The sequence below is a fragment of the Salmo salar genome, chromosome ssa10 (assembly GCF_905237065.1).
Source record: "Salmo salar chromosome ssa10, Ssal_v3.1, whole genome shotgun sequence".
NCBI lineage: Eukaryota > Metazoa > Chordata > Actinopteri > Salmoniformes > Salmonidae > Salmo > Salmo salar.
The window spans coordinates 52,501,265-52,514,047 of NC_059451.1; the positions used below are offsets into that span (position 1 = coordinate 52,501,265).

Here is a 12,783-nt window from a genome sequence, read left to right on the forward strand (position 1 = left end):
GAACGTTGCTGTCCACAGGGTCAGAGTGGATACAGGGTGCAGACTGATCACTGTTACAGCAGACTACAGTACAGGAAGGCAAGAATTAGTGCCTCTAGTTAGTCTGCTATAGAAAATGTTGGATTTAAAACAAAAACAAATCTCAAATGAAGTCCAGAGCTTTGGCAGGCTTATAGTCACATCACCATCACACGAAGGGGAACAAAAACAAAAGCCACACCCCCTCTCTGGGAAACACCCTGCTGAAACCCAGGAAATACCCTGCTGAAACCCAGGAAACAAAACACAAGCAAATAATAAAGCGGCAGAGCTAATAACGGGCTGTAAAAATGTAAACCGATCACCGTGGACAACGGGGTGACAAGCTGTGGGCTCAGCACGTCACAGAGCTGGAGGAGTTCCCTTCCACTCTCCTTTAGCGGTCTCTCCATCCCTCCTTACAACTCCCCATCTTTCTCCGACTCCCTCCCTCTATCAATCTCTACCTTCATCCCCTCTCTCATAAAATCATTACAGAATTGATCCCCTTTAAGCCTCTTGTGATGCTGTTGACAAGGGCAGAAAAGTCAGCCATTAACTATCCCAATATAAAGTCAAACAGACTTTTTTTTTCCCTCAGAGATCATGGAGGAAGAGACATCCAATATGGCTGTGTCTCAAATATGGTTTAAAGTCTTAAGACTATTGACGAGTGAGCACTGAGGTCCAAGGTTAGACAGGGCAGAGGTTAGTGGTCTTTCCCTGGCCAGACTACGCTGTCCAGTCCAGTCCTGCTCAGTTCCTTCTGTAACCAGATAGACTGGCACTTGACCTTCAGATTTTTTACAATTCAGGGCTTGATTCAATCCGTGGCGTAGGAAATCTGCTTTGTAGTAGCGCAGTTTAAATTTAAAGGTATTTTTAGATTGTGCCAACATATGCAGCGTTTACCGTGAATGCAGTCTGTGCAAACTCGGAAACATTGCCTTTAAATGTCAATTGCGCAATAACGCTGATCTTCTGTCCTACTGATTGAATCAAGCCCTTAACTTTAATTTAAACAGGAAGTCTCACTGAGGTCAGAAGACCACCTTCCCATCAACAACATGTAATGACCAAAGAGAACACAACTGTCGTCATGGTTTCTGTAGTCGCCATGTCAACACTTCCTCAACAAGGGTTTGTTTGTGATTTCCTTTGAGACAAGAGTTCATGACATGAACCCTGACCTTGGCAATCATTGGATTAGCCTGAGGGACACTGAATAATAACATCTGCACAGTAAGAAGTAACTTACTTATTATTAGTATTATTGCTATTATTATCATCATAATCATTATTATTGTTGTGATTATTACTCCAAATAATAGTGGTAAGAGTAATAGAGGGGATGGTAACGTAGTAATTTGATGATGGTGGTGGTAGTAGTAATGATGATGGTAGTAGTAGATATATCAGAGGTAGAAATGATACTAGTGGTAATGGTAGTAGTAGTAGTAGTAGTAGTAATGATGATGATGGTAGTAGTAGATATATCAAAGGTTGAAATGATACTAGTGGTAATATTAGTAGAGATATTAGAGGTAGAAATGATACTAATGGTAATGGTAGTAGAAGATATATTAGAGGTAGAAATGATACTAGTGGTAATGGTAGTAGTAGATATATCAGAGGTAGAAATGATACTAGTGGTAACGGTAGTAGTAGAGATATTAGAGGTAGAAATAATACTAGTGGTAATGGTAGTAGTAGAGATATTAGAGGTAGAAATGATACTAGTGGTAATGGTAGTAGTAGAGATAGAGGTAGAAATGATACTAGTGGTAATGGTAGTAGTAGATATATCAGAGGTAGAAATGATACTAGTGGTAATGGTAGTAGTAGAGGTATTAGAGGTAGAAATGATACTAGTGGTAATGGTAGTAGTAGTAGTAGTAATGATGATGGTAGTAGTAGAGATATTAGAGGTTGAAATGATACTAGTGGTAATATTAGTAGAGATATTAGAGGTAGAAATGATACTAGTGGTAACGGTAGTAGTAGAGATATTAGAGGTAGAAATGATACTAGTGGTAACGGTAGTAGTAGAGATATTAGAGGTAGAAATGATACTAGTGGTAACGGTAGTAGTAGAGATATTAGAGGTAGAAATGATACTAGTGGTAATGGTAGTAGTAGAGATATTAGAGGTAGAAATGATACTAGTGGTAATATTAGTAGAGATATTAGAGGTAGAAATGATACTAGTGGTAATATTAGTAGAGATATTAGAGGTAGAAATGATACTAGTGGTAACATTAGTAGAGATATTAGAGGTAGAAATGATACTAGTGGTAATATTAGTAGAGATATTAGAGGTAGAAATGATACTAGTGGTAATGGTAGTAGTAGATATATTAGAGGTAGAAATGATACTAGTGGTAATGGTAGTAGAGATATTAGAGGTATACATGATACTAGTGGTAATGGTAGTAGATATATCAGAGGTAGAAATGATACTAGTGGTAATGGTAGTAGAGATATTAGAGGTATACATGATACTAGAGATATTAGAGGTATACGTGATACTAGTGGTAATGGTAGTAGTAGAGATATTAGAGGTAGAAATGATACTAGTGGTAATGGTAGTAGATATATCAGAGGTAGAAATGATACTAGTGGTAATGGTAGTAGATATATCAGAGGTAGAAATGATACTAGTGGTAATGGTAGTAGATATATCAGAGGTATACATGATACTAGAGATATTAGAGGTATACGTGATACTAGTGGTAATGGTAGTAGTAGAGATATTAGAGGTAGAAATGATACTAGTGGTAATGGTAGTAGATATATCAGAGGTAGAAATGATACTAGTGGTAATGGTAGTAGATATATCAGAGGTAGAAATGATACTAGTGGTAATGGTAGTAGATATATCAGAGGTATACATGATACTAGTGGTAATGGTAGTAGTAGAGATATTAGAGGTAGAAATGATACTAGTGGTAATGGTAGTAGTAGAGATATTAGAGGTAGAAATGATAGTTGTAGTATTAGTGTTAATAATAGCGGAGGTAGCATTCATTTTAGTAGTTATAATAGTAGTAGTCCATATTATTGATTTTCCTATTACTCTTCACTGTTACTATTTGATTGTTATTTTAAATGATGTATTCTTAAATTAACTAAATCACTTTTAAATGATTATAATTCATTATTTGATTACAATGTCAAATCAAATTGTATTAGTCACATGTGCCGACTACAACAGGTGTAGAGCTTACAGTGAAATGCTTACTTACGAATAACAGATAAAAGTAACAAGTAATTAAATGCAGTAGCAGAGAGAACAGTCTATGACCTGGGTGGCTGGAGTCTGACAATTTTTAGGGCCTTCCTCTGACACCGACTGGTATAGAAGTCCTGGATGGCAGGAAGCTTGGCCCCAGTGATGTACTGGGCCGTTCGCACTACCCTCTGTAGTGCCTTGAAGTCGGAGGCCGAGCAGTTGCCATACCAGGCAGTGATGCAACCAGTCAGGATGCTCTCGATGATGTAGAACCTTTTAAGGATCTGAGGACCCATGCCAAATCTTTTCAGTCTCCTGGGGGGTAATAGGTTTTGTCATGCCCTCTTCACGACTGTCTTGGTGTGCCAAGGAACTTGAATCTCTCAACCTGCTCCACTACAGCCCGGTCGATGAGAATGGGACGTGCTCAGTCCTCTTTTTCCTGTAGTCCACAATCATCTCCTTTGTTTTGATCACGTTGAGAGAGAGGTTGTTGTCCTGGCACCACACAGTCAGGTCTCTGACCTCCTCCCTATAGGCTGTCTCATCGTTGTCGGTGATCAGGCCTACCACTGTTGTGTCATCTGCAAATTTAATGATGGTGTTGGAGTCGTGCCTGGCCGTGCAGTCATGAGTGAACAGGGAGTACAGGAAGGGACTGAGCACGCAACCCTGAGGGGCCCCTGTGTTGAGGATCAGCGGGCGGATGTGTTGTTACCTACCCTTACCACCTGGGGGCGGCCCGTCAGGAAGTCCAGGATCCAGTTGCAGAGGGAGGTGTTTAGTCCCAGGGTCCTTAGCTTAGTGATGAGCTTTGAGGGCACTATGGTGTTGAACGCTGAGCTGAAGTCAATGAATAACATTCTAACATAGGTGTTCCTTTTGTCCAGGTGGGAAAGGGCAGTGTGGAGTGCAATAGAGATTGCATCATCTGTGGATCTGTTGGTGCGGTATGCAAATTGGAGTGGGTCTAGGGTTTCTGGGATAATGGTGTTGATGTGAGCCATGACCAGCCTTTCAAAGCATTGCATTGCTACAGATGTGAGATGCTACGGGTCGGTAGTCATTTAGGCAGGTTACCGTAGTGTTCTTTGGCACAGGAACTATGGTGGTCTGCTTGAAACATGTTGGTATTACAGACTCGGACAGGGAGAGGTTGAAAATGTCAGTGAAGACACTTGCCAGTTGGTCAGCGCATGCTCGCAGTACACGTCGTGGTATCCGTCTGGCCCCGCAGCCTTGTGTATGTTGACCTGTTTAAAGGTCTTAATCATATTGGCTGCGGAGAGCGTGATGTATGTATATTGTATACATTGTTGCTCATGGCAATAAAGCAGCTTGAATTAGAGAGAGCGAGAGCGAGAGAAAAAGAAAGAGAAAGAGAGAAAGAAAGAGAGAGAGAGAGCGCCTAGAGGTGGTGAGAAGCAGGTCAGTTTTAATCCTCCGGTCTGTTCCGACTCAGCCTTGGCCCCAGGACCATGAACACGTCTTTGTTTGAATGGACGGCAGGAAGAGTTTCAAATTTACAAGCCTGTTTTTGACTGCAATTAGTCATTACCTAATGTTAGCTATTTTTCCAATAAACAATGTCATTAAGTGTCCTTTTTTTCGGTCTTTGGCCCAGTTTAGAGTGTCTGGAAGTGCAGCGGTATAGTCTACAAAGGGATGGAACCGAGAACATAGGGATCCAGGGCTTTATGGAAGTAATTATAATCCATGGAAACTTGTGCAACCTTTAACAGATTTGGTTTTCTTTTGTTTAGTCAGAGCTGGAGCACAAGAAGTGTGTACGGGAGAGGTCAATCCAGGCTAGTTTACGTAGAGCTGTGTCTGCTCGCCAGGGTTGGGTAAGTTACTTTCTAAATGGAATCCGTTACAGTTACTAGTTACCTGTCCAAAATTGATATCAGTACTATAACTTTCAGATTACCCAAACTCAGTAACGTAATCGGATTACTTTCAGTTACTTTATTACTTTCCTCTTAAGAGGCATTAGAAGAAGACAAAAATGATCCATCAAACACATTAGGTGTGGCATCATAGAGGTCTCTGATTGATGGTCATCATTTGGTGTGTCATCATAGAGGTCTCTGATTGGTGGTCAGACTCTCTCAGGTAAAACAAAGTTAAACTCAGTAGTGGAGTGCGGGTAAAATCACCGGGGAAGCTTTCTCCAGAAGAAATATCCATATCACAACCTGTTCTTTGATAAGTGCGTTGTTCGCTGTATAAACTGATAGTTCTTAGGACTTGGAAAAGGAGAGTCGTACACTCTAGGAGCTCAGATGCAATAATTGTATAACCAACGTTGACAGCCAAACAGTCTTCATATGCCTTGCCACCGTGATATATAGGCCTTAGGACGAGACAACAAGAAGATACAGCGGCAGAATAAACTCAACCACACCTTTGTTTCATCACAAAACCAGAGAGTAACCTCTAGGCACAGTTTAACTGGTGATTATGAATGGCCTGGGGATAGGCTGGAAAGAGGAGCTACACCCTTCCTTCCCTTCCCACCCAAATCCAAACCTTAACACAGACAGAGTGTGAGCTGACTGATGCTAATGTCTTGGACCTGGCCCCTGGATGTAGATTAGGACTAATACCTGGCCCCTGGATGTAGATTAGGACTAATACCTGGCCCCTGGATGTAGATTAGGACTAATACCTGGCCCCTGGATGTAGATTAGGACTAATACCTGGCCCCTGGATGTAGAGTAGGACTAATACCTGGCCCCTGGATGTAGATTAGGACTAATACCTGGCCCCTGGATGTAGAGTAGGACTAATACCTGGCCCCTGGATGTAGATTAGGACTAATACCTGGCCCCTGGATGTAGATTAGGACTAATACCTGGCCCCTGGATGTAGAGTAGGACTAATACCTGGCCCCTGGATGTAGATTAGGACTAATAGCCTCTCTCAGTGTGTGATGATTTCACAGGCTTTCACCCTGCATCTGTGATGTTCTACCTAGACAATACATCACAGACATGTACAGGCTTTCACCCTGCATCTGTGATGTTCTACCTAGACAATACATCACAGACATGTACAGGCTTCCACCCTGCATCTGTGATGTTTTACCTAGACAATACATCACAGACATGTACAGGCTTTCACCCTGCATCTGTCTGTGATGTTCTACCTAGACAATACATCACAGACATGTACAGGCTTTCACCCTGCATCTGTCTGTGATGTTCTACCTAGACAATACATCACAGACATGTACAGGCTTTCACCCTGCATCTGTGATGTTCTACCTAGACAATACATCACAGACATGTACATAGAGTCATATTTGAGGCATCTCACTGTTCCCTCTCTCTTCGAGAGAAAACAGGTCTCTCCTTTAGAAGAGTGAGGAGCACACAGGGTGGCCAAGAAAAGCGGAGCAAACATTTGCAGTGTTTTTCCTTTTATATGTTATTAATAATCCATAAGTCGATCCATCTGTATCCCATCAGCATTTGCAGTGTTTCTCTAACCAGCCCTAGGGACATGGAAATAATGTATCTGGAAGCCTGCAACTAAATCCACCCCTTAGCTGATTTATATTACTGAATAGATGTCACCTATCAAACATTATTTTAATGTGAACTAGCCAGCAGGTATAGATTGTGTTTAGGTTACCTTTGAAGTGGTATAATATGTATCAAATGAACGAACGTTCTAAAGTCATTCCAAGCTCACCCTGCGGAAAGACACCACGTAGAAGGTGTCTCCACGGCGATGAATCTCATCAAAGAAGTCGTTGTAGGTGCGGTGAGGAGCGTAGTACACCTGCAGCTCATTACCTGGGCTCCTGTGGGGGGGGAGAGAGACAATATTTACTTCAGTTACAGGCTCCGCTGTATACAACAAACACCAGAACGGATTCTAAACTCCTTTCCTCAGGGACATTTGCATGAATATGCAGTTGAGCTTTTGTTTTCACAGGAATCAAACATGTGCATTCTTGCAGTACAAGATGAATAACAGATTTAATACATTTTGACAGAGTTGATCAAATCCACAGATAAAACATCAGGAGAACAGACCACTACACACCAGCCTCAGTCTTAGGACCTCAGAAGCCCTAGACACACAAGCCCTAGACACACAAGCCCTAGACACACAAGCCCTAGTCAATGATCACATTTACACACTAATATCCTGTTATTATTCGGGATACTTAACGTCATATCCCATTTACAATAACCCCAAAAAACAATGTCTCCTGGGTCATGAGAAACCTGGATAAGATGTCTGAGATTTGCTGATCTTAGACGGGATACTCTGGCATGTAAACATCGTATCCCGTTTAGTGTGGGGTTTTTTGCGGTCTGCACAGGCTCAGTTTCACATATCATTGGTGTTGTGTGGTGTTTTCATCTGATTGTCAAACAAATCATTAAAACAAGTAGGTTACCTGCTCAGTTTGATCCACCATACTAATTCCATCATAAATAGTTTTGCTGATACTCCATACTGGACCGTATAGTCTACTGGCTTAGGCTACTTTCACCCTCATTTAGATATGTTTCTGCTAACATGTGTCTGCTTATAATTTCCGACATTTGGTAGGCCAGATTACTATAACTTCCGACATAGGCCATTTGTTTGTCAACTATAGTTTGATACACGCAGCTTCTTTTCTGTCATAACTTGTTGCCCCAGAAGACTAAATAAACTACGGCTCAGCTGAATTACATTTTTTATTTTTCCTTTATTTAACTAGGCAAGTCAGTTAAAAACAAATTCTTATTTTCAATGACGGCCTACCGGGGAACAGTGGGTTAACTGTCTTATTAACTGAATGTCTTACATAGATAGAATGAATGCATTAGTAATCTAGTTTACACCGGCAAAGTTGTCTGTTTCGTTTAGGGGCCGGGGAGAAAATACAATACATTTCAAAACAGTGGAAAGATTGTTCCCATAGCAAAATGTCCAAATGTCATCAGTTTGACCAGTTTTAAGGAAATGAAAAGCTGAGAAAACTATGAAACATGTTTCTGATAAGACTTCAGTTTGTCTTGGGTGCATATTTTGTGGTTGAAATACTGTCTGCTTGCATAATAGTGTCAAATATACCAGCTATATGCACAGCACATTTGTGTTTTCTCAAGAGATGCTGAAAGAAAGAAATGATATTTCCCCACTCCTGTTCCCAAGACAAAATGTACATTTTTTTTGTATAATTGTACTGCAAGAAATGCATAATTCTGCATGAGTTAATATTATATTACATGTGAGAGGTTATGGGCCTACAATCAGTGTCCATATTTCAGTTACTATTCCATTTAACCCATATGAACTTAAATTAAGAATATCCTGTTTATTCATGGAAACAGGGATACTTGTGAGCGGGAAATCAAAAGGTGCATGTAAACAGCTTATCCCGCATAAGACCTAAAGCAGGATATGAGCAACTATCCGGGAAAACTGAGCATGTAAACGTGGTCCTTCTCTGCAGTCTGTATCCCACTTTAATGACAGACAGTCAGGGTCAAGGTTAAAGGTTTGGCAGGGCCTGCTACTATGCCCCAGAGTGTCTGGTTGGCCATCAACTTGATTTTCAAATGTGGGAAAGTCAAAAGCATGAGGAAAATGTAGTACCAAAATAAAATATGATTGCAAACAGAAACATTAGTCCTCTGGGGGCACAAATACAAAATGTCATATTTAGAATATTTACATTTTTCCATTTCATACTAAAAACAGAACTTGTACTGCAAGTGAATATGTAACTTAATGTTGTATGGTGTCCTGAAAAGTTGAAAGCCGTTTTATAAATCGGATTTACAAATGGGAAAAGCTTTGTGAGGCAGATCTAAGAGTGTAAGTCAAAAAGCCAGCAGTAAAGACATCAGATAGATACTCCCAGGCAGACTGACGCAGTAAAGACATCAGATAGATACTCCCAGGCAGACTGACGCAGTAAAGACATCAGATAGATACTCCCAGGCAGACTGACGCAGTAAAGACATCAGATAGATACTCCCAGGCAGACTGACGCAGTAAAGACATCAGATAGATACTCCCAGGCAGACTGACGCAGTAAAGACATCAGATAGATACTCCCAGGCAGACTGACGCAGTAAAGACATCAGATAGATACTCCCAGGCAGACTGACGCAGTAAAGACATCAGATAGATACTCCCAGGCAGACTGACGCAGTAAAGACATCAGATAGATACTCCCAGGCAGACTGACGCAGTAAAGACATCAGATAGATACTCTCAGGCAGACTGACAGTCTGAACACTGGAATAAGGTAAACATGACATGCATGTAGAAATCAGATATATGTTGTATATATACACTCCTCCACTCACTTCTCTGTGGAGTCAGTGTACTGGACTGTTAGGACCTGGGACACCTCAGCCTTCTTATCCTCTTTCTGTATGGAGAGAAAGAGACAGAGGAGAGAGAGAACCAGAAAGAGAGAGAGTTAGTGGTTAGAACATGTTAATGAAGAAGTGAAAACTACTGGTGATAAATTTGTTGGCTGTGTATGTTGGTACAGTATAGTATGTTGATACACTATATGTCCAGGTGTGTATGTATGTTGATACAGTATAGTATGTTGATACAGTATATGTCCAGGTGTGTATGTATGTTGATACAGTATAGTATGTTGATACAGTATAGTATATGTCCAGGTGTGTATGTATGTTGATACAGTATGTTGGTACAGTATATTTCCAGGTGTGTATGTATGTTGGTACAGTATATGTCCAGGTGTGTATGTATGTTGGTACAGTATATATCCAGGTGTGTATGTATGTTGGTACAGTATATATGCAGGTGTGTATGTATGTTGGTACAGTATATGTCCAGGTGTGTATGTATGTTGGTACAGTATATGTCCAGGTGTGTATGTATGTTGGTACAGTATATATCCAGGTGTGTATGTATGTTGGTACAGTATAGTATGTTGGTACAGTATATTTGCAGGTGTGTATGTATGTTGGTACAGTATATGTCCAGGTGTGTATGTATGTTGGTACAGTATGTTGGTACAGTATAGTATGTTGGTACAGTATGTTGGTACAGTATAGTATGTTGGTACAGTACATGTCCAGGTGTGTATGTATGTTGGTACAGTATATGTCCAGGTGTGTATGTATGTTGGTACAGTATGTTGGTACAGTATAGTATGTTGGTACAGTATGTTGGTACAGTATAGTATGTTGGTACAGTACATGTCCAGGTGTGTATGTATGTTGGTACAGTACATGTCCAGGTGTGTATGTATGTTGGTACAGTATATGTCCAGGTGTGTATGTATGTTGGTACAGTATATGTCCAGGTGTGTATGTATGTTGGTACAGTATATGTCCAGGTGTGTATGTATGTTGGTACAGTATAGTATGTTGGTACAGTATAGTATGTTGGTACAGTATATGTCCAGGTGTGTATGTATGTTGGTACAGTATGTTGGTACAGTATATGTCCAGGTGTGTATGTATGTTGGTACAGTATAGTATGTTGGTACAGTATAGTATGTTGGTACAGTATATGTCCAGGTGTGTATGTATGTTGGTACAGTATAGTATGTTGGTACAGTATATGTCCAGGTGTGTATGTATGTTGGTACAGTATAGTATGTCGGTACAGTATATGTCCAGGTGTGTATGTATGTTCATACAGTATAGTATGTTGGTACAGTATATGTCCAGGTGTGTATGTATGTTGGTACAGTATAGTATGTTGGTACAGTACATGTCCAGGTGTGTATGTATGTTGGTACAGTATATGTCCAGGTGTGTATGCATGTTGGTACAGTATATGTCCAGGTGTGTATGTATATTGGTACAGTATATGCCCAGGTGTGTATGTATGTTGGTACAGTATGTTGGTACAGTATATGTCCAGGTGTGTATGTATGTTGGTACAGTATAGTATGTTGGTACAGTATATGTCCAGGTGTGTATGCATGTTGGTACAGTATAGTATGTTGGTACAGTATATGTCCAGGTGTGTATGCATGTTGGTACAGTATAGTATGTTGGTACAGTATATGTCCAGGTGTGTATGTATGTTGGTACAGTATAGTATGTTGGTACAGTACCGTAATTTCTGGACTATAAACCGCAACTTTTTTCCCACGTTTTGAACCTCGCGGCTTAAACAATGACGCGGCTAATATGTGGATTTTTCCCGCTTTCAATTAAAAATAAAAAATAAAAATAACATCCTGTGACGTGCTCAGTTTTTTGGCGGCATGAAGCTTTCATTAGACCAATGAAATTGCCGAACGGGTTAAGGTCAAACAACTTTTTTGTTTACTGTTTAGATTAAATCGAGCGCTCTCAAACTTCCCATCATTCTGATTACGGTAGTCATTTTGTCACCCTCATCATGGCAAAGACACGGAGAAATGCATATGATGCAGCTTTCAAGTTGAAGGCGATTGATCTGGCTGTTGGAAAAGGAAATAGAGCTGCTGCACGGGAGCTTGGTCTTAATGAGTCGATGATAAGACGTTGGAAACAGCAGCGTGAGGAATTGACTCAAAAAGACAACTAAAGCTTACTGCAAATTTTTAATTTTTTTTTACAAGCCGTGTTTCGTTAAAGCCTATTTATTTTTACAAGCCGTGTTTCGTTAAAGCCTATTTATTTTTGTTACAAGCTGTGTTTCGTTAAAGCATGTGTAAAGTTCATTTGTTTCAATGTACCGGGCACCTGCGGCTTATAGACATGTGCAGCTTATTTATGTTCAAAATAATACTTTTTTGTTAAATTCAGTGGGTGCGGCTAATATTCAGGTGCGCTTAATAGTCCGGAAATTACGGTATATGTCCAGGTGTGTATGTGTTTTCATCCCACACAGTCAATGACAAGCTCCCTGGCCTCTTTTTTCCAGCAGAGAGCTGGGTGACACTATCCATTTCAGGAAGACGTCACATCACCAAGGCTGTGTTTACACAGGCAGCCCAATTCAGATTTTTTTGCCACTAATTGGTCTTTCGACAAACCAGATCACATCTTTTGCCAATATTTGGGCAAAAGATCAGAATTGGGCTCGCTGTGTAAACACAGCCCAAGTCACTGACCATCTCTAGCTCAGGGGCCATGCCAGCCACACAGTTTCCCCCAGACAAATGACATCGCTCCAGGCATAACTCAAGTGTTTTTCTTATGAGAGCATAGCTGGGCCATCCTGGGCTTGACTTCCTGGATGGTTCTCATTAAAACCTTCAAACTAGCTAGCTGTGAATACCTCCCAAACAAATGGCTCAAAACTAAAAAACAGACATGTCTGTATGCTCATTTATTTGAATGAGTAGAAATTAAACCAAAAATGCTAATGTTGTTTCGATTCAACTGGGCTGCTAAGGCCTTTCTAAGTAGTAATGGTGGGTCAGGGGGCTGTGTATGGTAAATACAGGAAAAACAGAGGTGTTTCAGGGGGCTGTGTATGGTAAATACAGGGAAAACAGAGGTGTTTCATGGGGCTGTGTATGGTAAATACAGGGAAAACAGAGATGTTTCATGGGGCTGTGTATGGTAAATACAGGGAAAACAGAGATGTTT

General features: G+C 40.6%; 1 protein-coding gene across 2 annotated transcripts in view; it reads right to left on the reverse strand.

Moving 5' to 3' along the window:
- atf6 (activating transcription factor 6) overlaps positions 1-12,783 on the reverse strand; it is a 137,927-nt gene that overhangs the window by 19,528 nt on the left and 105,616 nt on the right. For both annotated transcript variants that reach the window (XM_014123468.2, XM_014123469.2), the window contains exons 13-14: positions 9,577-9,641; positions 6,950-7,061 (exon numbers count right to left, since the gene is read on the reverse strand). In XM_014123468.2, coding sequence (XP_013978943.1) covers positions 6,950-7,061; positions 9,577-9,641 — 177 coding nt within the window. The remainder of the gene's footprint in view (positions 1-6,949; positions 7,062-9,576; positions 9,642-12,783) is intronic.